General features: G+C 39.6%; 2 protein-coding genes across 2 annotated transcripts in view; one reads left to right on the top strand and one right to left on the bottom strand.

The window, feature by feature from the left end:
* GLG1 (golgi glycoprotein 1) overlaps positions 1-25,829 on the top strand; it is a 143,523-nt gene that overhangs the window by 30,475 nt on the left and 87,219 nt on the right. The window lies entirely within an intron of this gene.
* LOC137215419 (large ribosomal subunit protein eL36-like) lies at positions 2,034-2,384 on the bottom strand. Its single transcript, XM_067720657.1, is given in 1 exon segment — positions 2,034-2,384. A coding segment is annotated over 1 exon segment (351 nt).

Below are 25,829 nucleotides of genomic sequence, written 5' to 3'. Positions count from 1 at the left end.
GGAAATAATTAGAAATTATATAATAATTGTTTTTTAGGCCTTTAGTATCTCTGAAAGTAAGCCACTTTGTATTACGGAGACAATACATTTTTTAAAGCTTATTTTAATGCAGAATCACAAGTCAGTAACTTCAAAAAAGGCAAGGCAAATAAAAGCGGGAGGAAGGTGGGCACTGATGCCAACATTAAATATACAGGTGTATTTCAGTCAGTGATTCTAAACTCTAGTTGTACCTCGGGCGATTTTTAAAATATCAGTACCCAGAGGTCTCAGGTAAATTAAATTATAATGCCTGGAATTGGTTGCTGGCATTGAATTTAAAAAATATTAAGATACTATTATTATTGTGTTACAAAGGCAATATTTTTGTAGATTTACCCGTTAGTTAGTACTTTCTTTGCTCCTCATACCTTCTTGCTTCTCTAAGCGTCCATCTAGGACCACTTTCCTTCTGCCTACAATACATTTTTTAGAATATCTTTTAGTGAGGGTCTCCTGCTGGCCAGCTGTCAGGTTTTGTTTGTCTGGAAATGTCTTTATTCTACCTTACTCTTAAAGGATATTTTTTGCTGGCTCTAGGTATCAGTTATCTATTTCTGACTAACAAACCATCCCAAACTTAATGACTCAAAAACAACAACTATTTCCTCATGAATCTGTGGGTCAGCAGTTTGATCAGGGCTCAAGGGGATGGCTTGTCTCTGATCTACCTGGTATCTCATTCGTCTGCTTGTAGTCACTTGTCACGTCAGCTGGGAGCTGGATAGTCCAGATGACCTCACTTATATGTCTGGTGGTTTGGTGAGGTGAGAAAGGAACTGGGCAACATATCTCTCAGCTGGCTAGGCTAAATGCCTTCATGTGGTAGCTGGGTTCATAAAGCAGTATAGGGACTTCCCTGGTGGCACAGTGGTTAAGAATCTGCCTGCTAACGCAGGGGACACGGGTTCGAGCCCTGGGCCAGGAAGATCCCACATGCTGTGGAGCAACTAAGCCCGTGCGCCACAACTACTGAGCCTGCACTCTAAGCCCACAAGCCACAACTACTGAGCCCAAATGCCAAAACTACTGAAGCCCGTGCGCCTAGAGCCCATGCTCTGCAACAGGAGAAGCCACCGCAATGAGAAGCCCACGCACCGCAACAAAGAGCGTCCCCTGCTCGCCGCAACTAGAGAAAGCCCACGTGCAGTAACTAAGACCCAGTGCAGCCAAAAATAAATAAATAAATTTATTTAAAAAAAAAAAAGCAATGGCAAGATCCAATGAACAAGTACTTTTCAAGCTTCTTGAAAAGTGTCTCATTGACCAGAGCAAGTCAGATGGCCAAGCCCACATTCCAAAGGGTGGAGAAATTAGATTCCATCTCTTTATGGGTAGAGGGACAATGTCACATTCAAAGGGATGTGCATTAAGGAATGGGAGGGATTTGTGGCCTTAAAAAATCAATAACAGGGGCTTCCCTGGTGGCGCAGTGGTTGAGAGTCCGCCTGCCAATGCATGGGACACGGGTTCGTGCCCTGGTCCGGGAAGATCCCACATGCTGCGGAGCGGCTAGGCCCGTGAGCCATGGCCGCTGAGCCTGCGCGTCCGGAGCCTGTGCTCCGCAACGGGAGAGGCCACAACAGTGAGAGGCCTGCGTACCGAAAAATAAAAAATCAATAACAGTGTAGAATTTTAGGTTGGAGTATTTTTTTTTCAGCACATTTTCTTTCCACTGTCTTTTGGCTTTCACTGTCACTGTTAAGCAGTTAGTTAGTTCCTATGGCTTCTTTTCAGATTTTCTGTCTGTGTTCTCTTGACCACTATGATTTGTCTTGGTGTGACTTTCCTTTTATTTCTTGACTTGAGCTTTATTGAGTTTCTTTTGATTTGGTGTCTTTCATTCTTTATGCAAAATTCTCAGCCATTATCTGCCTCTGCCCCACTCTTTCTCTTCTTCTTGAACTTCAGTTAAGTTAGATTTCTTGCTATTTTTTCATGTTTGTTTATTTTTTACTATAAAGGTTTTATTATGCACAGAGAGGGGAGGGGGCTCAGTCCTTGGCAGCGGCTTTCCTCTTGGCAACCAGGACATCACTCAGGTTCTCTTGCCTCTTGGCATGGCTGTGTGTCCCCACTCTTGTCTTGATGAACTTGAGGGCCTGTGTGTCCTTGGAGAACTTGAGCATGTCCCAGATGCTCTGCCTTTATGAGGCAAAGCCTCATACTTCTCAGATCATGTCCCTTAGGGACTTGGTGTGCTTGGTGAGGCGTCCATGGCAGTGGCTGTGCCTCAGCTTGCTTATGTTCTTGGTCACTTTGTGGCCCTTGTTGAGGCCCATGGCCATGGGGTAGTACAGAGCTGTGGCTTTGTTCCTTAATGGCTTCTGAGGCAGAGTCTTCATATTTATTAACTTTTTGTCTTCATGCTACATTCTGGATAATTTCTGTTGACTTACCTTTCAGTGTACTAATTTTCTCTACAGTTATACCCAGCTGCTTAGCTCTTCTACTTTTTTAAAAAATTAAATTTACCATAGTTCATCATTTTTTCCTTTTTAAAAAATTAAGGTATAATTTACATGTAGTAAAATTTGCTTCTTTTTTTTTTTTTTGGTTTGCAATCTACAGGGTTTTTTTTCTATTTATATTGTACTTTTATTATTTATTTATTTGGTTGTATTTATTTGGTTGTGTTGCGGCAGGCGGGCTCCTTAGTTGCGGCTCTCAGGCTCCTTAGTTGTGGCAGGTGGGCTTCTTAGTTGTGGCATGTGAGCTCCTTAGTTGTGGCACGTGAGCTCCTTAGTTGTGGCAGGTGGCCTCCTTAGTTGCGAAAAGTGGGCCCCTTAGTTGCAGCTTGCAGCTCCTTAGTTGCGGCACATGAGCTTCTTAGTTGTGGCATGCAAACTCTTAGTTGTGGCATGCATGTGGGATCTAGTTCTCTGACCAGGAATCGAACCCGGGCTCCCTGTTTTGGGAGCGCTGAGTCTTAACCTAACCACTGTACCACCAGGGACGTCCCTGCAATCTACAAGATTTAATATTTATTCCTTTTATCTGGTGCTTTTGCCAATAGCACACTCTTAATTACTGTTGCTCTACTGTAAGTCTTAAAATGAGGTAGTATTCCAACTTTCTTTTACAAATTGTTAGGGTCTTCTATTTACAATCTGCTTTTTTTTTTTTTGTGGTACGCAGGCCTCTCACCGCTGTGGCCTCGCCCGTCGTGGAGCACAAGCTCCAGACGCGCAGGCTCAGCGGCCATGGCTCACGGGCCCAGCCGCTCCGCGGCATGTGGGATCTTCCCAGACCAGGGCACGAACCCGTGTCCCCTGCATCGGCAGGCGGACTCTCAACCACTGAGCCACCAGGGACGCCCTCTCTCTGTCTCTTTTAAAGAAAGGCAAGTCCCAGAGGCCAGTGCTCATGTTCCATGACCCAAATTGTAGATCCCAGCTGTTAGTCCTCAGCAATAACTTCGAGAACTTCATAGTAAAGTTTTGGTGTTTTTCTGATTTAAAGTTTTCAACCTCTATGCAATCATATTTCCCTATTTTAAATATAATTTTAAACCTTTTCTAGTCAGAAATGTGAGCATTCTATAAAAGCAAAAAAAAGTAAATGACATTTGGGTAACTTACACTTTATTTTCTCAACAAAAATGTGCCCCCTTTGTAACCCCCCCCCCACACTTTTTTGCCACTGTTACCATTTTTTATTTCATATGTTAAATAGTTGGAAAAGCTATACCACATTATCTCCAGCTCATAGGTCAAGAGACAAGATTGGATCCCTGTGGAATAGGTTATGTCATTTTAGTCAAGATGTTCTCCTATAAAAAATTCAAAACACCAGATTTGAAGAGACCATTGAGGAGTCTGAAAGATTTCCTTAGATTATTTTCCTGGGCAAGGACATTTTCCTTTTCTTAGCTTCTTAGTTAGTTGTAGTTAGTTTTGCAGCACCTTAAACATTTTCTCCTCTGACGTTTACACTCTTCCTGTATTATAAATACTTTTCATCCACACCTCAGCAATATGTGTTGTTTAAAATAATTGACATTTAAATATTTCTATTGTTTCTTTAATTTTCTGCAAGCTGTTTTTATTTTCCTAGCATGGAGACTAAACTACGGTAAAGAAAAATTTTGTTGTATCTTCTACTTCCCCAACAGTTATTTATTATGTACTTTCTACATTCTAGGTACAAATCAGGGATACTCTTTCTGTCTTTCCGGAAATTTCTGTCTCATACAGTATGACTGTATGATAGATGAAAGGCAGATTGGAACAGAACAAGGCATGGAGGCCACCAAAAAAAAAAAAAAAGAGACCTGCTCAGAGATTGTAGTCTAGAAAATGAGGATTTGGATTAAAGCAATGATAGAAAGAAAGGAGATTGACTAAATCTAATACTGAAAAAAGATGACTAAGGAGAGCTTGTTAAAGGACTAAGATAGGGGACTTGCAGGAAAACAAGGAATCAAAAGTAAACCCAAAGTTCCATTGGGTATGTGGGCATTACTTACTGGGGGAATGATGATGCCATGGTAGAAAAAGATTAAAAATAATTTATGTAGATACTTCTTCTTCCAAGAGGTAGAGCTTAACTCCCCATTCCCCTCTTGAGTATGGGCTGGACTCAGTGAATTGCTTCCAAAGAGTAGAATGTGGAAAGCTAGAAGGGAGTCATTTTATAGTGGAGAAACCTGGCAAACACTCCCTTGTCCGGGTGATCAAAGTTGGCATCATCAGCATGTATGCCCTTGATATGATGTGTTGAGAAAGGCAGTTCTTCCCCCAAACCTATATCCTATGAGAAAAACATCACACTAACTGAAGTTGAAGGACATTCTACAAAATACCTGACCAGGCTTCCTCAAAAACTGTCAGGTCATTAGAAACACTGAAGCTAAGGAGATCAGACTAAATCCTGGATGGGAAAAATGTTTGACCAAATATCTGGGCACCTGTTGGCCCAGTCAGGTTGACACATAATCTTGTGTCACTGTCCAAAACTAAGAGAGGATGGAGGGTTAAAGAAGATAAAGGGTTAAGGAGGAGAGAGCTGTTTTTTAAACATCGAAAACAGCAGAAAGCTAAAAAATGGGATAGAGAAGATGACTCTTAATGATAAAAATCACATGAAGCAGGAAATCAGGAAATGTGGTCTGACTCCTCATTTAAAAAGTGAAAGGAAGATGCACAGTCAGTGACAGAATGGATAATAGAAGTAAGTTAAATTTTCATTTTACAGTTGACCTTTGAACGTACGGATTTGAACTGCACAGGTCCCCTCATACGCAGATTTTGTTTTCAGTAAATAAATACTACAGTACTACATGATCAGAAGTTGGTTGAATACGCAGATGTGGAGCCACAGATACAGGGCCAACTCTAAAGTTATCCTCGGATTATTGACTGTGAGGAGGGTCTGCACCCTTAACTCCCCCTAGTTGTTCAAGAGTCAACTGTATTTTATCTGCCCCTCTCTCTTGGGATATCCCTTTTCTTCTAACTACTCCAGTCCCAAAGTAGGGCCAAAGTAACTAACTTTGGGAGGAAAAACAAGTGTTCCCCCCCACCCCCCTGGCCCAAGAAAGAAAGCAGATTCTTCACATCCACTAAAAATGTCTTGAGGTTCTCAAGTACTCAAATTTATGAATGTGTATCCATGGATACAAGGATAAAAGTCATATAGGTTAAAGCTAAACTTACATGTTATAAAGCAGGTGCTTGGCGAGTTAACAAATACTATAAAATCCTAACTTACTCTTAACCTTTAGGTACAGTCTTCAGTAATATAGTTCAAACATTTATGCACACTCTTTCATTTTATTATTCATCCTTTATAATTGAATTCATGGAAGACTGGCTTTAGGCCAGAAAGCAGTAAATTAAATTTGAAATGCTTCTTTCTGCTAGTATTTAGCACTTGCATTTTTCTTCCCGTTTTTTCCCTCTAAGCCCAGTAAAATATCCTAATAATTTCACAATGATACGCCTTAAGAGGTGATACTGCCAAAGGTGAAATATTGCTGGGCAAGTAGTACCTCCACTCAGTAGCTTAAAAATTTGCCAGCTGGTAAACACAATATCTAAAATCAACATTTAAAATTCTCCTAGGTATGTAAATATATAATGTATGAAAATCAGATTATGAAAGTTGAGGACCATCTGTAAATAAAAATGCAAATATTTTGAATTCTTAATTACCCAGAGTTTCATTGTTTTACTACTTTCTTTAGTGTGTGTCTAACATTTTAAAATGTTCTCCTGGGCTTTGATCTAGCAGTGTCTGCAAATTGTGTTCACCATCACTCAATCACATGCTCTTAGAGTAGCCTATACTCCGTTGCTTCTTAGACCCTAATAGAGCTTCCTGCCTATTTTAGTACCTAAAACTCTCTATGATTAAAATTTCTCTCAACTGAGATTCTTACTGCTTTACTTCATCTAACTTACTATAAAATAAAATGGATAACTATCCAGTGAATAAAGATCCCTAAAAATAAAATGAAACTCACAACTCAAATATTATGTAGTTATAGAAAAGTTTGCGATGTTTGAGATAAGAATTTACAAAGCTATTAAATCAGAGACCCTGGGTTCCTTCTAGTTTTGCTAACTATGCCAATTTTATGGGGAATTGAGGGAGAAATTGGTCAGTAGGAAAAGTAGAGACTCACCCTACTGATTCAAGTGTGGAGGGTAAATCTTCCTCCTACTAAATAAAGTACTTCACTGTTCTGAACAGTGACAATCTGAATACATTTTCTTTATGAGAACGTGATTAAGTTAATTAGAGACATATTATTAGGGTTGTTCTTATAAGTTGTTCCTATCTGCCTACATAATGTAAACAACCTACATACAGTTAGACTGTTAGTTTTAGCTCTGTTTTTACCCCTTGGCTCCAGACTTTAGGTTATTTTCCATATAACCTGCCTTACAGCGTGCTCCATACAAAAGTTGGTTAAATAGGGGCTTCCCTGGTGGCGCAGTGGTTGAGAGTCCGCCTGCCGATGCAGGGGACACGGGTTCGTGCCCCGGTCCGGGAAGATCCCACATGCCGCGGAGTGGCTGGGCCCGTGAGCCATGGCCGCTGAGCCTGCGTGTCCGGAGCCTGTGCTCCGCAGCGGGAGAGGCCACAACAGTGAGAGGCCTGCATACCGCAAAAAAAAAAGAAAAAAGAAAAAAAAATTGGTTAAATAACATGCTTGAGTTAGCCTCAAACAAAAACATACGTTTTGTGGAGAGAAGTCCATTTCTCCTAGTAAAAAAACTTTAAACTTTCTAGTAAAAGAACTTCTGGTATTTAAAACCAAGGTTTATAATGTGATAAAAATATTCAATATTGTTGACCGTTTCCATCATCTTGCTTTTCTCCTATAGGACTGTTTCACTTTCTTGTAGTAAAAGCAAAAGGGTATTTGTGTGTGTGTTTGTGATTTAGGAATTTAGAGTTAACTGACCAGCTTATAATTGTCCCTGTATGAATTAGTGACTGTTTTTCCACAGAAATTGTTTCTATCCTAGGCTAATTGTTTCTGAGCCATTGCTCAACCTGTTTTCAGAATGGGAGCACATTTTATTAATAATTAGCTCAAGAAAAACATAATTAATAAAGTTAATCTGTTGCTAAGTAAAACCATATGAAATTCCAAAGCAAAATACAAATATGAGTTTATGTGTTCCAAAGCGAGTTCCTTAGCATAAGTAAGTGATAGAAAGCCCAGGCATGATCCTAGTTCTTGCTGTACAAAAAGGAGCTAGCAGGAGACTTTCTTCTTTGCCATCTTCTGCAGTATGTGAATTAAGAATACTAAGAACCTGGTTAACACACGTTAACAGTTATCTTGATGTTATGCATGGTTATTTTATACAGAAATGTAAAAATAGTGGCAAATCATTCTTTGAAGAATAGAATCACATTTGAAATGTATTGATGGAGTTGGTGATTTAAAGGAAATTTGTGCTAAGTTTTTTGTTTTTGCTCTGTATGGCAAGTCCCTTCACAACACGAATAACTGACCTATTTTATGTTTCGTTGTCTGAAACAAAGCCACTAAACAAGACAAGATTATGATTTGGAATTTGGTGACCTGATTCAGTTTTCAAAGAAGGAAAAATTGGAATTTGTGAACTTTTAAACTACCACAGTGATCATTTGATCAGTATGTGAGAATAGTCCATTTAGTTAATATCTCCAAGCACAGCTATAACTGTTTTTTAAATTATTTTTTTTCCATTTTACCACAAAATCCTGTAAAATAAACTGAAGGAAATTACATCTTTTTATATTAGCATCTCATCTTTATTGGGGTATCTGTCAGTAGGTCCACTGTTAAGCAGAGAGCTAATTAAAGTGACAAAGCAATGATGTCGTTGAATTTGCAAGTTGAGGAAATGAATATTAATAAGATCCATTCCATTAGAAAATAATTTTATTCATGCACTTTGCCAAAGTTCTTGGGTATAACTTAGTTCTTTCCCTGACTAGTCATTTTCATCCTGATTTAATGATGTCCCATCTGACTTTTCAGTGACCACCTGATATTTAGCAGTAATATATTCAGAAGAGTGTAGGAATCTCAACCCATTTATTGAAAAAATTCTGTCTTAAATATTTTCAAACAAAATAGGGTTTAAATAAGTAGTACTGAGGAATCGTACAAATTGGTTTTTATTCCCCAGGACTGTTTTTGTGAGCATAGTAATTCCCAAGTATCTCTTTAAAGATCATTTTGTGTTGTACCTGGTTCTTAAAGACTTATGTTACTGAGGTTTAGCATGGTTGTAAACTATGTTGCTGTGGTTAAGAGTGTTGGATGCATATGCTTTGGGTTGAAGGGTGTTTTTGGTTTGTTTTTTGTTTTTGCTGCGCCATGCCGCTTGCGGGATCTTCGTTCCCTGGGATCGAACCTGGGCCCACAGCTGTGAAAGTGCAGAGTTCTAACCATCAGGGAATTCCTATGGTTGAGGATTTTTAATAATCCCATGAGAAATCTAGATGGATAATTTGTATCTTTGTATATGTGAGTCCTGCTATTATCAGATGGCTACTTCTATAAAAGAGCTGTTTATTATACCAAATTATGGAATTTGGATATACAGTGAAAACTCAGCTTTTAACAGCTACAAGAAGACCAAAATAATGGCAAAGTGTAATAGGAACTAGAATGGAAACTGCTATGGAGTCCATATTTTAAAGAATGTTCCAGGGGATTCCTTGGCAGTCCAGTGGTTAGGACTCCATGCTTCTACACCGGGCCAAAAAAAAAAAAAAATGTTCTAGAAAATTGCCGTTTGTCTAACTAACACTGTTAAGCTAGAATCTGTCAAAACAATCAAATTTTGAGCAAAGATAAAACAAGGTCCTGTGACTCAACCATGGACTTAAGTACAAATTAAGAGGGAAGATTTCTCTTAAGAAAGGGAGAATGGAGAACTCTCCCTGAATCTTTGCCCGCACCCGACTCTTCTGAGGTGTGGCTGAAGCGACACTGTAAAGGCATACCCCACGGGACACTGCTCACATTCTTCTGGCCCTTGTGCTCGAAGTGACCTGGCCTAGTTTTGATATTTTTTTAAAGGCAGTTGTAGAGGAGACTGAGCGGTCTACCTCATGCACACCACCGCTGCACTTCCACACTGGTGAATTAGCAGTGTATTTACAAGAAACCAGGTTTCCCTCCTCGTTTTTTTTTTTTTTTCCCACACACACATACTGTATTTTATTTTTACAAGAGATAAATAAACTGACACCAAGCATTGTAACTGGATGACCACAACAAAAGCAACAATGATTGCAGTTACCAAACACGAAACACACTCATACTATGTCATGATATTGACATGCAGTCCAGTAATCCTCCACTGTAACAGCTCCTTTACTTTGTAGTGAAAATTGATTTGTATATTTTTTGCCTTGAGTCCTTGTGGGATTTTTTTTTTATTCAAGCAGAAAGTCACAAAAATTATAATCATCCTCATCACTTCACTCAGTCCCATGTAATTAATTTCTTTTTCACCTCCTCATTTTTTAAAAGAGTGGTATAATAAAATATATATTTGATCTTTGTCTCCAGTTCCTGGCACAGAGCTCCGAAAACCCTTGGAATTTCCTGAGTAATAGGATTTGTTACTTCATAACACGCCCCTTTCATTACACTTGAGTTTATGCTAATGAAGTGATTTACGACGGGGCCCCAGGATAGCCTGAGAATGGGCCGGTTATCAGGAGTGATTAGAAGGTTGGAACGTTCAGTCCCACCCACCAGCCTCCAAGGATGGGGTGGGATGGCTCTCTGGAGACTGAGCATTATAAAAACTCAAACTAGAAGACCTGGGGAGCTTCTGTGTTGGTGAACAGATCAAGGTGCCAGGAGGTGACGTGCCCTGTGTGGGCCTGAAGCTCTGTTGTGCCTTCCCTCACTTTGCCCTAGGCATCTCTTCCATTTGACTGTTCCTGAGTTGTATCTTATATAATAAACTGGTAAATGTAAGTAGAAGTTTTCCTAAGTTCTGTGATTTGGTCTAGAGAGTTATTAAACTTGAGGAAGGCGTCATGGGGACCCTCTAACTTGTAGCCAAGTCAGAAGAATTACAAGTGTCCTTGGGACCTGAGATTCACGACTGGCATCTGAAGTAAGGGCAGTCTTGTGAAACCGAGCCCTCAATTTGTGGGGTCTGCCCTAACTCTGGGTAGTTAGTGTGACGATGAAAATTAATCAGTAGTCAGTATATGAAAGTAGTGGAAAATTTTATTTGAGCCAGATTTGAGGATTATAACTTGGGAAGAGCATCTCAGAAAGCTCCCAGAACTGTTCCTCCCATTGGAAGTCAAAACACAGTTACATAAGTTTTTTTAGACAGAGGGCTGTACATTAAATGACGTATTATTGACAGTTTACACAATCCAGATCTAAACATGGCCCTTACAAGATCAAGAAGGAATGTTATCTTTTAAGGAGTTGTCTTATTGATTTTAGGAGAATGTTGCTCTTTGCTTCACTTGAACAGGTATTTCTTCTGATGGGGGAGGTTTGGTTGATGCATAAAGCAGATACACAGTAGGTGGGGAGAGAGGAGGCCAGAGGGCAGAGAAAATTTTTTATGTTTAAATTTTTCTTGTTTTGCCATAGAATATGAATTTTATTTCACAGTGTCAGAACTAAACTGACACCCAGTTAACGTAGGAGAATCTGAGAGCTGTTATCACAAAGAGTAAGCTCTGCTTGGGACTTCCCTGGTGGTCCACCTTCCAATGCAGGGGACACAGGTTCGATCCCTTGTCGGGGAACTAAGATCCCACATGCCGCGGGGAAACTAAGTTCGTGTGCTGCAACAAAGATTCAGCGTAGCCAAAAAAAAAAAAGCATAAATTCTGTTTTGTTTTTTTGTTTTGTTTTGTTTTTTAAATTAATTAATTAATTTTTGGGGGGCTGTGTTATGTCTTCCTTTCTGTGGGAGGGCTTTCTCTAATTGCGGCAAGCGGGGGGCCACTCTTCATCGCGGTGCGCGGGCCTCTCACTATCGCGGCCTCTCTTGTTGCGGAGCACAGGCTCCAGACGCGCAGGCTCAGTAGTTGTGGCTCACGGGCCTAGTTGCTCCGCGGCATGTGGGATCTTCCCAGACCAGGGCTCAAACCCGTGTCCCCTGCATTGGCAGGCGGATTCTCAACCACTGTGCCACCAGGGAAGCTCTCTGCTTTGTTTTTATGTGCTTAGTAGATATTAACATTTGCATTAAAAAATACATAAGAATAAATTTGCTCAAAGAAAGTGTCAACTGAAGAAAAATGCACAACCTAAAAATTGCAAGTTATGTTTTATTTCGGGACCTTGCTGAGGACTATAGCCCAGGAGACAGCCTCTCAGATAGCTCTGAGGAACTGTTCCAAAGAGGTAAGGGAGGAGCTAGGATATATAAGAATTTTTGCTGAAAAAGAATCATGTAGTTGAACATCAAAAGATTACTGCCAATCTCAAAAAAAAACCCAGACATTTCAAGTTAATGATTTTATTGCTTTTCTGTGTATGGGAAGAAGCTAGAGTCTGGGCTCATTGAAATTATTTCTTAGATATGCATCTTAACTATTTAGGGCCAGTATCCTGTTTTTTTCTCCATCCTGAATTCCCCTTATAGCACACTGTGGCACTGTGGCGGGGCGGGGGCTGCAGTGGCTGGTGGCTTGGTGGTGGCCACATTTGCTGTTTACTGGAATGACGGGCAACATTGTTTGTTTACTGGAATGGCAGGCAACATCCTTTGTCCACAAAAGTAAAGATCCAACTTAACAGAAAGAGATAATATTCTTCCTAGATTTGGAAGACCTGCAGATCAGTTCAATGCAATCGCAGTCAAAATCCCAGCAGGCTTTTTTGGGGGGCTAGGTAATAGAAACTGACAAGCTGAGTCTTACATTTATATAGAAATGCAAGTGAGCTTGAATAGCTAAAACAGCTGAAAAAGAATAAAATTGGATGACTTGCATTACTTGTATTTCAGCACTTATAAAGATTTACTATAAAGTAATCAAGACAGTATGGTGGGGCTTCCCTTGTGGCGCAGTGGTTAAGAATCCGCCTGCCAATGCAGGGGACACGGATTCGAGCCCTGGTCCAGGAAGATCCCACATGCCACGGAGCAACTAAGCCCGTTTGCCACAACTACTGAGCCCACGCACCTAGAGCCCATGCTCTGCAACAAGAGAAGCCACCACAATGAGAAGCCCGCACACCGCAATGAAGAGTAGCCCCTGCTCACCACAACTAGGGAAAGCCCGCATACAGCAACGAAGACCCAACACAGCCAAAAAAAAAAAGACAGTATGGTATTGTCAGAAAGATAAACTTATAAACCTGGGGTTGACAAAATGGCTGTGTGTTTTGTAAGTAAAATTTTAGTGAAACAAAGCTAAACCTATTTGTTTATGTATTCCCTAGGGCTGCTTTTGATCTACAGTTACCAAATTGAGTATAACAGAGACTATATATGGCCCCAAGCCTAAAATACTGTCTATTCAGTGGTTCAGAATCGAAAGTTGATAAATAGGTCCACATATGCCTGATTGTTACCTGAAAACTGATTTCACCTCTTGGTGGGTGTTGAGCCAAAAGATACAACCAAGCCAAAGACTGGGAGAAGGAAGGATTTGTTACTTGCAGCAAGTAAGGAGGAGAACACGGGAGATCTTTCCCAAAGCAGTGTCTCCCTGAACAGCAAAACTGGGGAAGTTTTAAGCTAAGGGTACATGCATATTCATGAAGGGGCTTGAACAGAGGAGAATTCAGCATAGAACTGAGGCAGAGGTTGAGTCCAAGCTTTAGCTGATTAAAGTCATGAGGGTCAGAAAAGGTCACCATTATAATTCCTTAGATTCTGGCCAGTCTGGGGTTCTTAGCATGTAGTTGCCATTCTCCACCTGGATGGGGCCTTAGTTCCTGTTGAACAGCTCAAAGATATGTATCAGATTGTCATTTATATCCCTTGAGAAGGAACTAGGACTCTGTTCTATCGCTGAACTATTGTTTCTTTCTTTTTTTAATATTTATTTATTTGGTTGTGCTGGGTCTTAGTCGTGGCAGGTAGGCTCCTTAGTTGCGGCTCGTGGGCTTCTTAGTTGCTGCACGCAGGCTCCTTATTTGTGGCATGCAAACTCTTAGTTTCGGTATGCAGGTGGGATCTAGTTCCCTGTCGAGGGATGGAGTCCAGGCCCCCTGCATTGGGAGTGCACAGTCTTAACCACTACGCCACCAGGGAAGTCCCTGAACTATTGTTTCTTGACTGCTTTTCCTCTGTTCCTGCATTCCTTTGTTCACTTAGGATCATTAATTGCTGAGACCTGTTAAGGGCAAGCATTGTGGCCTGGCTTAGATTACAAAATGGCTTAGGCCTAAAATGGCTTCTTTTATGTCAAAAAAGGCTGTATCTGCTTCTTTTCCTCCGGGGATCCTATAACCTATCTGCCTACATGATCAAATGATTTTCAACAAAGATACCAATCAAAAAGGAAAGGATAGTTGTTCAAGCACAATTTGTTGAGGAATCTGTTGTGTTTATATGGGAAGAAAATTAACTTCAGCCTTACATCACACCTTCACCAAAAATAACTTGAAATGGATCATAGATATAAATTTAAAAGCTTTTTAAACAAAATTCGACTGAGTAAAAACGTAAAGATCTTACTGGCCTTATTCAGTGATTCATGAATAGGACAGCATCCCATCTAGCAAATAGAAAGGAGCTCGGAAGAGCTATACAAAATGAGTGGCTTTTATAGGTGAAAGGGGACAGAAAAAGGAAATTTCTAGCAAAGAGTGTGTTGTTTCAGGCAAGGTCACCTTCCTTTGGGGGACAGAAGGGGTCTCAGGCAGATTACCTCACTAGTGCTGACCAGTAATTAACCAGATTGACTGGTTAAAGGTTACATTCCTGGTAAAGACTGAAACTGCAGTTAGGTTAGGTATTGTCTTGATTTGCTGATGTGGGGCCATTTTGGGCCTGTTCTCTCTTTTTTTTTAACAAGCTAAAAATAAAAATTCTAGAAAAGATACAGAATATTCATCAACTCGGAGTAGGCAAAGATTTCTTAAGACATAAAAGCACTAACTATAAAAAGAAAAAATGGATAAATTTGATTACATAAAAATTAAAATTTCTGCTCTTTAAAAAGCACTATCGGGACTCCCCTGGTGGTGCAGTGGTTAGGAATCCACCTGCCAATGAAGGGGACACGGGTTTGAGCCCTGGTCCGGGACGATCCCACATGCCGCGGAGCAACTAAGCCCGTGCGCCACAACTACTGAGCCTGCGCTCTAGAGCCTGCGAGACACAGCTGCTGAGCCTGTGTGCTGCAACTGCTGAAGCCCATGCGCCTAGAGCCCATACTCTGCAACAAGAGAAGCCACTGCAATGAGAAGTCCACACATCGTGACGAAGAGTAGCCCCTGCTCGCCGCAACTAGAGAAAGCCTGTGCGCGGCAACAAAGACCCAACACAGCCAAAAATAAATAAAATTGGAAAAAAAAAAAAAAAAAGCACTATCAGAAAACGAAATGGCAACCACAGACTAGGAGAAAATATTTGTAAAACATGTATCCATCATATGATGTGTCTAGAATAAATCAAGAAGTCTTAAAATTCAATAATAGTAAACTCAATTTTTTAAAATAAAAAGATTTGAACAGTGCTTTACAAAAAAATGATATTAGTGGCCACTTATCACTTGGAAAAACTCTGTATATCATTAGTCATCAAGGAAATGCAAATTAAAACCATGAGATACCACTTACTATCCACTAGAATGGCTAAAATTAAAAACATGAAAAAAAAAACATGAGCAATTGTTGGCAAAGAGGTGGAGCAACTAGAACTCTCATGCATTGCTAGTGGGTGGGTTGTAAATTGGTGTAACCACTTTGGAAAACTGAATTAAAAAAAATTTTTTTTTATTGAGGTACAATTGATTTACAATATTATATTAGTTTCAGGTGTAAAACATACTGATTCACAATTTATATAGATTATATTCCATTTAAAATTATTATAAAATATTGGCTGTATCCCCTGAGCTGTACAATATATCCTTGTAGCTTATTTATTTTATACATAGTAGCGAATTTTCTTATATTTCAACATACACTTAACGTATGATCCAGAAATTCCAGCCTTAGATATTTACCCAAAGTATACCTCGAAGTTGATTTTTAAAAAGAATTTTATTGAAAAATAATAAATAGGGAATTCCCTGGCAGTCCAGCGGTTAGGACTCTGCACTTTCACTGCCGTCAGCCTGGGTTCAATCTCTGGTCGGGGAACTAAGATCCTGCAAGCCACATGGCACAGCCAAAAACATAAAGAAAAAGAAAAATAATAAACGAACAGCATCTCTTTTGCAAAAGTAATTTGATCACGTCTATCCCCTGATTAAACTCTTTTAACACTTTCTCACTGCATTTCAAGTAAAATCCAAATTCTTTCCTGACTTCTTTTGGAATGTATTTTCTGCCACTTTACTTTTCACTAGGCTCTGTCCATACCTGCACTCCGTAGTTGCTAAAACATGCCAGACTCTTTCCAATATGATGCTCCTTCTGCCTAGAATACTCTCCATCCACCCCCACCTTCCCCACCCACTTGTTCATAGCTACATCCTCTCCGTTTAGATCTAGGCTTAAATGACATCTCCACAGAGAAATTTTTCCTGCCCTCCTTACCTAAAGTAAAAATTTCCACTGTTATTCTTTATTCCCCAGTTTCTTTCACGACAAAATTAGCCATTATTTTAGTTGTCTGCCTATTTTTTCATTGTTTATCTCATCCTCTCGCGTGAAAGCTCCACAAGGTAGTGCCCTTGTCTGTCTTGTACAGCACTGTGTCTCCATCACCTACCTCAGAGTCACCTGGGCTTTGTGAAGGAGTGAACATTGTTCCCTAAGCCTGAAATCTCTCTTCCTTCTCATCTATTTTAACTCCCCCCTCATCTTTCAAGGCCCAGCTCAAATGACAACTATTCTTCAAAGTCTTCTTCCACTCCTTGTTTAATTCCTTAGTGTGTAAGTTAGTGTTTGTACTACACTAAAATGTTTTCAAAACTGGTGAAGGGCGACTTCCCTGGTGGTGCAGTGGTTAAGACTCAGTGCTCCCAATGCCGGGGTCCTGGGTTCGATCCCTGGTCAGGGAAGTAGGTCCCACATGCATGCCACAACTAAGAGTTTTCATGCCAAAACTAAGGAGCCTGCCTGCTGCAACTAAGGAGCTGGTGAGCCGCAACTAAGGAGCCTGCCTGCCACAACTAGGACCTGGCACAACCAAAATGAATGAATGAATGAGTAAATAAATAAATATTAAAAAAACCTGGTAAAGGAACTTAGAACCAAAGCAGAGGTTGAACACTGGCTTAAACAAAAGGACCTATAACTTAAAGGAGCTCGTATCTTCCAAGTCAAGACATTTGAAAGAAAAAACGGTGATCTTTGGTGGAAAATATAGTCTGTTTTCCACGCCTCCAAACTAGGTCATAGCAGTGTCTTAACTCCTCAGGAGGATAGGTATAGGACTGGTAAGAAAAGAAAAACTGGAAAGGTGTTTGCCATTTTCTTTTAGTTGTAATTAACTTCCTGTTCTAGGCTAGCTTCTGTTGTGCCTACTTGGAGGAATGGGTAAAAAAATTTTTAAGAGCCTGCAGGAGAAAATAAGTAGTTTTAAAAAGATGCCTTTTCAGCAGTGTGATCTGTATTTGGCATACTCTGTCTTTCTCATATCAAGAGTCCAAGTACTGTTACTTCAGTGGTTCTTAAACTCGAGCATGCATCAGATCACTTTGAAGCCTGGTTACAACAGATTCAGTAGGTCCAAGAATTTGCAGATGCTGATATTGATGCACTTTGAGAATCACAGTAGCTTATATGAATATTCCTACATATTTGGGTTGCCCAGACAAAAGCCCTCTTTAGGTGAATGTTATTTGAGTTTACGATTCACCTTAATCTAGATAATCTGTGTTTATTGTTGTTCAAGGAATTGAATGGGCAGGAAAATGGAGTTCTCATAATTTTAGATTTAACCTAGTCCTTATTTTAAAATTTTTCTTGCCTTATATAAAGCAGTTCATAAAACCTATCTTGTCATCTCAGGCCAAACTAGAAGCTATTTTTATTACGTATAATTAACCTAATTCTCAGAAAAGGAGCAGGTGTGGCGGAATGGCCAGCATTGAAACAAGTGTGGAAGCTCTCAAAAATTGCTTTTCTGAAATTAATGTTACCAGCCTCAATATAGCATTTGAAGTTGTCGTTTTTAGAATCTTGGACCTAGTTACTCAAATCTAGGGCTGAGTTTGTAAGGGTTAAATAGTTTGTCTGTGGATTCAACATGAATATTTCCAAGGTTGTCCTAACTCCAAACGTTAGATCAGCTTATTTGAGAAGTTGGAGGTGTGTTACTATGCAGAAACTTGGAGAAGTAGTTAGAGAGAAATATAGAATCCATCCCATTGGTGAACCGTCTTTCAGCTTCTCACATCTACTGCCCGTGTTTGATGTTATCATGGCATAGTATTCCAGAAGCTGTTTCTATACATAGCATCTTTATGTTTATAGTATAACTATGGAGAAGTTTTGTTTAAATCTTTAAAAAAATTTTTTCAAAGAATTGTTGCCAAGCTTATTCCCCATCTTTTGACTTTTGTTTGAATCTTTGTCTTATTTCAAAGGCTGAGAGCTGTTACCCAATTGAGCCTTGAATTATGAAAGTCCAATATTTTTGAAATCGTAAAATTAAAAAATCTTTTTTAATTAAAAGATTCTTATGTTTTAAATTTTGGACTTATCACGTCTTATGGACCAAAATAGCACATTCAGTTTTTGGCAGCTTCTGTCCTGCCCATGCCAATAAAAGCAGCACCATATGGTGTGACTGCTGTCCCACTAGGAAACCCACACCCTGTGGAGACGTTGCCTGCCATGAAGCAGAGCCGCTGCTCCCCATATGCTTATCTTTTTAAGCCAACATATTGACCAAGATATATTAAGATTCCAGGACATCCTATCAGTTGAGTCTTATAGCCCTCTTTCCTATCAGCTTTAACATTTGACCACATTATGAAAATACATACTCAAAACTTTATGGAATCTCTTACCCAGCCTCAGAAAGAAGCTTTTGAATGACTACTGCAAGAAACGAAAATATGTACGTTTTAGAATACAGTCAGTAAGTGTTTCAGTGCTCCTTAACTGCTAGTACCCCTCCACAGCTATCTCCTCTCTTGCTCACCCTCCTCCCCTGACCAAACACCCAGAAGGAAAAGGGTTTGCAAATATTAATCTTAGGTGTTGGTGTAAGTGTAGGAAGATGGACTGAAAGTTGTAGTTCTCTGTGATGGAAAGAGTTTAGAATGTGAAAGAAAGAGGGAATAATTGCTGTTCTACTCACTTCTGTGTATTCTGTCCTTTGTTGGATAGGTGTGCAGTGTTTTCCAAATAACCACCCTCTGCTGCCTGTTCTTTGTCTCTTTTATGCTGGAGCAGCCATTTAGTTATGGCTGGAGCAGCCATTTAGTTCATTGTAACCTTCATCCAAACACTTCTCTACCTTATAAAATTACTATTAAGGCTTTCCAGTATAAAATTATCTAATTCTTCTGAAAATAAAGGCACACAGCTAAGTTTTGTTCATCATATAGATTATGTCTGTAGTTTTCAATAACTATTTAGTTATTCTTGAAACATGTATTATTGAGCATTTACTGTGTTAATTGTATTGGGCAATGTGTATATGGAATAGACAAAATTCCACCCTGCAGAAACATATAAGCAGGTTATAATACAGTATAATGCTTTACTGAAAAGATATACAGTATACTATGGTTGTATCTTGAGGCAGCTCCTGAAATTAAAGTTTCTAAAGACTCAAAGGAAAATATAAAACTTTGGTGTTACAGCAAAGTGCTTATAAATGTTATTGCCTGGTCTGTCAAAAAAGTGCTTAAAGCTCAGAGAAATTTATAAGGCTGGTTCAAGCTAAGTGACAAATAACTGAAAAATTAAATATCTTTAAATAATTTGTTACAGTATTTCTAAAATTTGAACATCTAATAGTCATGTGCGATTTTTCAAAGTTAAAATTTTAGGAAATTATATTTTTAATTTGAATATGATGAAGTGTTTTGTTAGTAATGTATATGCCTTATATTTAAATTTCTAGAATAAGAATCTACAGATATTTTACATTTTGAGGTGTTACTAGATAGGAACGTGGTTTAAATCAGTGTTTTTCAGCAGGAATACTTTAGGCATCTTGGAGGAATCATTTCTCCTTGTGTAGTACTGTCCTATACATTGAAGGACATTTAGTATACTCGGCCTCTTTTTATATTTTTTATATTCATATAAAAAGTTGAATGCCTTCTTACAACTGTTTGACCCAATAACATTGAGGCTGCTTTTATTACGTATAAATGAAGACCAGTATGTATTTCTGATTTACTGTTTTTAAAAGCAGTAAATGATAGTTAAAACATTGCCCTCTAAATGCTAGTGTTTCTCCCCCTCCCACGTTGGTGTGATAAAGAAAAATATCCCTTCACATTTCCAAATGTACCTCGTTGGGAGTTGACCATCTCCTTATTACATAATACTTTCGCTTTCTGTACATGTGTACAAAATTTTACTTTCTGAACTTAAGAGATTTGCCCTGAACTTTAATAAATAAGACATCTCTCTTTTTAAAATTAGAATGCATGCTTAGATATGTATGGGAGGGGTTTCCAGCTGGCTTGGTGCAGGAGCGTATAATTTTGTTTACTGTAAATCTCAGCAAACATTTTCTCACACTAGGGACAGCAGCCACATCACACCGTGGAAGATGCAATACTCAACCTGATCTTTTTTTTAACAGCTTTATTGAAGTGTATTTTACATATCACAGAATCCACCAATTTCAAGTTTACATTGATTTTTAGCAACTTTACTGAATGGTATAATCATCACCATAAATCAGTTTTAGAACATTTTTATCACCCCAGAAATATGTCTCGTGCCCATTTATAGTTAATCCCCATTCATTCCTTTACCTAGACTCTACTAATCTACTTTTATATAAATGGAATCATCAACATGTGACCATTCCCTTCTTAAAACATTTCTCTGTGGCTTCCCTATCAGACTGTTGTTTTTCACTCACCTCCTCAGTCAAGGGCTTGAATGTTCTATCGAGGGTTCTGTTCTCACTCAGCCTAGGTGATTTCATCCTGACCTAAATGTGATGATTACCATATCTCTATCACTAACCTAAATCTCTTTCCTGAGCTCCAGACACATATTGCCAACTACACCTGCAGGGTATGTCCACAGGCACCTCAGTCTCAACATCTCTGAAACTGAGCTCAATACCCGCTAATACAAGCCTAATGGGCCTGAATTTCACTTTTCAGGGAAGGTACCACCTTCCACTTTGTTCACCAACTTGTAAAGTAGGGCAGCCATCATCCTTCATTCTTCTTTCCCTCACTCCCCCATCCAATAAGTTACCAACTCTGAAATTACCCTTTAAATACCATATACACTGAATACAGTCAACCTGAGTTTAGGTAGTATAAGTATGCCATGTGGTTTGGGTCAAGAATCTGTAGAGATTCTAAGCAAGATCAGGCCTTAACAGGAAGTGTAGTAAATTTTCACCCATTTTAAGTTTTGAGATTCACAAGAATAAACTCAGCACACTTAGTAACAAGGTATCTTTAAGAAGTTTCAGAATTCTTTAATTTTATTATAATTTTCTTTTTCTTTTTTAAGTTTTTTTATAAAAGTTACATATAAAGAATCAACGGATTCTACAGTGTTTCTTTTTTCCTAAATAAATTTATTTATTTAATTTTGGCTGCGTTGGGTCTTTATTGCTATGTGCGGGCTTTCTCTAGTTGCTGTGAATGGGGGCTACTCTTCATTGCGGTCCACAGGCTTCTCATTGCGGTTGGCTTCTCTTGTTGTGGAGCATGGGCTTCAGTAGTTGTGGATCGCAGGCTCTAGAGTGCAGGCTCAGTAGTAGTGCTGCAAGGGCTTAGTTGCTCTGCGGCATGTGGGATCTTCCCCCACCAGGGATCGAACCCGTGTCCCCTGCATTGGCAGGCGGATTCTTAACCCCTGCACCACCGGGGAAGTCCCCCCCTTTTTAGGGGGGGGAAATTATTTATTTATTTATGCTGCACCCAGTCTTAGTTGTGGCACATGGGATCGTCCTTGCCGCCTGTGGGCTTTTCGTTGCTACATGTGGGCTCCTTAGTTGCAGCATGTGGGCTCCTTAGTTGCAGCATGCAGGCTCCTTAGTTGCAGCATGTGGGATCTTTAGTTGTGGCACATGGGATCTTTAGTTGCAGCATGCAGGATCTAGTTCCCTGACCAGGGATCAAACCCAGGCCCACTGCATTGGAGGTGCGGAGTCTTAGCCACTGGACCACCAGGGAAGTCCCTACAATGTTTCATAAGGCATGTAGCAATCTGTATTTCCCCTTATAATTTTTTTTTTAATTAAGGCTAAAACAGAGATTCTTTTGGCTTTTACCTCCCCACTCCCAGATACTCTAAGTAAAGTTTTCCATTTTCTGTAGAACAGAAGAATAATTTACAGTTTTCTCACAAAACAAAATTGGTACTCGCATAACAAATTGAATGTCTATTTGCAGTGGTTTGACACAATTAGGTAGAGGCAGTTTCCTGTTCAGTAAGTAAATAAAAGAGTAATGTTTTATAACTTTACAAAAGAGTAAAGTTCCTTTCTATTTTATTAGCAGCAAATTTTAGTTGGATAAAGAGCATTTTAAATTTTATGTAAAATATTTGTTGACTTAGATTTTCAGGGTCCTCATCATAAAGACTGAGTGGACTTTGTGAAGAACATAGTGGAACATGGGATAGAATTAGAAATGAATTGTTAGACTTCAGTAGAAGCTAGCAAGAATGTCTTTTCTAAGCAGCTGTTAAGAAGCCAAGGAAAGGGGTTTTTCTTTCCATATAGGAGATGGCTTTCCCATTACTTCCTCTTCCCTTTTGAATTATTTTTGTTTGTTGTCCTAGGGAGATAATCAGTGTTTGCTCTTAGTTCTGTCTCTCTCTGTCTCTCCTCCAGATCTCATCTGTTGGTGTTTATTCATATGAAATTTTTTCCTTAGTCATTTCTAAAAGCTTTACCTGAAGGATGAGCGGTTTCTCCTGAGGAAATTGGATTTAAATGAATAAGGGTGATGAATTCCTTTACAGGTGCGCAGAGGAACTCCAGAAATGTAATTCTTGATAATCCTTTCCTTCTCCATCCTAGTACTATTCCATCAGGAATCCAAAATAGTGGATTTAGTTTTCTGAGAATAGTGCTCTTTGACATCCTTATTTAATAATTTCTTGTCCTGTCCAGCTTAAATTCATTGCATAGTTTTGGTCTTAATTTGGGGATATCTTAGGGAATTGATGTTAAAATAAAAGGCCTGAAAAATAGACCAAAAAGGAAGAAGTTTAGGAGAAGCTGTGTATTTCATTGTGACCCCAGTGATTGACAGCCTGCCTTTGGAAGCTTAGAGATCAAATAGAATTTCTGTCAACCAAGTAACAAATATTTGTAGAATGCCAGTGTGTGCCTAGTATTGTGTAGCACAGGATGTAATTACTGCCTTCCAGGAACTTCCTTAAATATAAGTTATCTTAAGAAGAAAATTTTTGCCAGAGACTTGTGGGGGTTTGTGATCAACCAAGAATTTATTTTATTAGGATTTTAATATTTTTAGGAATATTTTCAGGATAGATATTCAGTAGTTGTGGCGCACAGGCTTAGTTGCTCTGCGGCATGTGGGATCTTCCCGGACCAGGGCTTGAACCCGTGTCCCCTGCATTGGCAGGTGGATTCTCAACCACTGCACCACCTGGGAAGCCCTTTGTTACTGTTTTTGGGGGGGTTTTTTTTGTGGTACACGGGCCTCTCACTGTTGTGGCCTCTCCCGTTGCGGAGCACAGGCTCCGGATGCGTAGGCTCAGCGGCTATGGCTCACGGGCCCAGCCATTCCGCGGCATGTGAGATCTTCCTGGACCGGGGCACGAACCTGTGTCCCCTGCATCTGCAGGTGGACTCTCAACCACTGCTCCACCAGGGAAGCCCTAATTATCTGTTTTTATAGAATCATATTAGTTAGCCAATTGGAGTCAAACTGTCTTGCTTTTTATTCAGTTTCCTACCTATTGTAACTGAAGTGTGGAGAATTATTATATATTCAGGTCATATAGTGATCATTGGCTCAACTGAACTTCCCAGCAAAAGGATCCTCCTGGTTTTTTGTTCTTTGCACTTTCGTTTCAAATCAATTTTATAATAGAAAATTACCACTTTAAAAGGCAAAGATGTGATTTAGAGATTATGGATAATTCTTATTAAATATTGCATCTCTATTAATGTTTATATTAATTTTTCAATATTTCCCAGAGTAAGTGTTTAATTCTATCATTTCAGCCTTTATAGTTTGATATAATGGTAATTATTAACATACACTTAATGTACCTTTGTTCTACCGACTATAGAATGATATTATCTAAGCAAGAAGAAATATGGAAAACTTTTGAAGATTTCTGTAGATTTTATGTACATTACTGATGTTGTTAACCCCAGAAGATTGTTTTTAAAATATATCAATTTTTTCCCTGTTCAGCCCTAAATGCCTTTGAACTGGATGTTGAAGGATCTATTGGCATAGAACCTGATGAACTCCTCCAAATTTCACCAATCTGTTAATAAAGCAAAGCTGAATTTATTAGAACTTACTACAGTAAAGGAGAATACCACCTTGACAGGAAGAAGTAAAAAATGGGATATTTAAATGGCTTTGAGGTCTGAGGTCAAGTGGCTTTAATGGGATTTTTTTTTTTGGCCGTGCTGAGCGGCTTGTAGGATCTCAGTTCGTTGCAACACACAGGCTCAGTATTTGCGGCATGCGGGCTTAGTTGCCCCGCAGCATGTGGGATCTTAGTTCCCCGACCAGGGGTTGAACCATGGGTCCCCTGCACTGGAAGGTGAATTCTTAACCACTGGACTACCAGGGAAGTCCCTGTTCAATAGTGATTTCTTTTGCCCTTTCAGTTTCTCCATGTGACTCTCTTTTGAGAGGAGACTATTTATGTGATAACTCTTTGCTGTTCCTCTGCCACTTTTCAAGTCCATTTAAGCATCCACTGGTGTTAAGGTATCAGGTACTCTTCTTCCCCCATTCCAACTTACCATACTCAACTGTTCTTTTTTTGGCTGCATTGGGTCTTCGTTGCTGCACGCAGGCTTTCTCTAGTTGTGGCGAGCAGGGGCTACTCTTCGTTGCTGTGCGCGGGCTTCTTACTGCGGTGGCTTCTCTCGTTGCAGAGCAGGGGCTCTAGGCACGCAGGCTTCAGTAGTTGTGGCATGCAGGCTCAGTAGTTGTGGCTCACGGACTCTAGAGTTCAGGCTCAGTTGTTGTGGCACACCCGCTTAGTTGCTCCATGGCATGTGGGATCTTCCTGGACCAGGGCTTGAACCCGTGTCCCTTGCATTGGCAGGCAGATTCTTAACCACTGCGCCACCAGGGAAGACCTACTCAAATGTTCTTCATTGGGACTTCCCTGGCGGTCAAGACTTCGTGCTCCCGATGCAGGGGGCTCGGGTTCAATCCCTGGTCGGGGAACTAGATCCCACATCGTGCCGCAACTAAGAGTCCGCATACCACAACTAAGAAGTCCGCATGCTGCAACTAAATATCCCTCACGCTGCAATGAAGATCCTGCATGCCGCAACTATGACCCGGTACAGCCAAAATAAATAAATAAGTAAGTAAGTAAAATATATTTTTTTAAAGTTCTTCATCTCTCTCATTTAACTGAATTTTTATCTCCTGTGCATTCCTGCTTCAAAACTTGCACATCCTTCAGAATTATGCAATGTAGTTGCAGACTTAATTCAGATAGAAGGCCAGTCCCTGAATCACAGCTGTTCTCTTAAGCAGCACCAATCATCTGAAGTGGGTTATACAGAAAGGGTTCTGTACAGTCTGGCAATTCAGCCCTATTGGCTTCTTCTCATCAGGCCAGTAAAAGTAAACAGTGCACTCACCACTAGTCAGTATGGAAGAAATGTGGTATTTTTAGATACTTGGGTATGGAGCATGAGAAATTATATTTAATTTCAGGACTTTTTTTGCATCCTGTAATCTTATATCCATTTTTTGGTTTTATCTTTTCACAATTATAGAAGTAGCATAGTTGGATTGGAGGTAATGAGCTACATTGATAGAATCATTCCAGATTTACTGGGTATAAACATTAATAGTATTGTCAGATGTCTGGAAAT

The sequence above is a fragment of the Pseudorca crassidens genome, chromosome 20 (genome assembly GCF_039906515.1).
Source record: "Pseudorca crassidens isolate mPseCra1 chromosome 20, mPseCra1.hap1, whole genome shotgun sequence".
Classification (NCBI taxonomy): Eukaryota; Metazoa; Chordata; class Mammalia; order Artiodactyla; family Delphinidae; genus Pseudorca; species Pseudorca crassidens.
The sequence above is the reverse complement of the archived record's forward strand: the minus strand, read 5'-3'. Positions and strand labels throughout refer to the sequence as shown.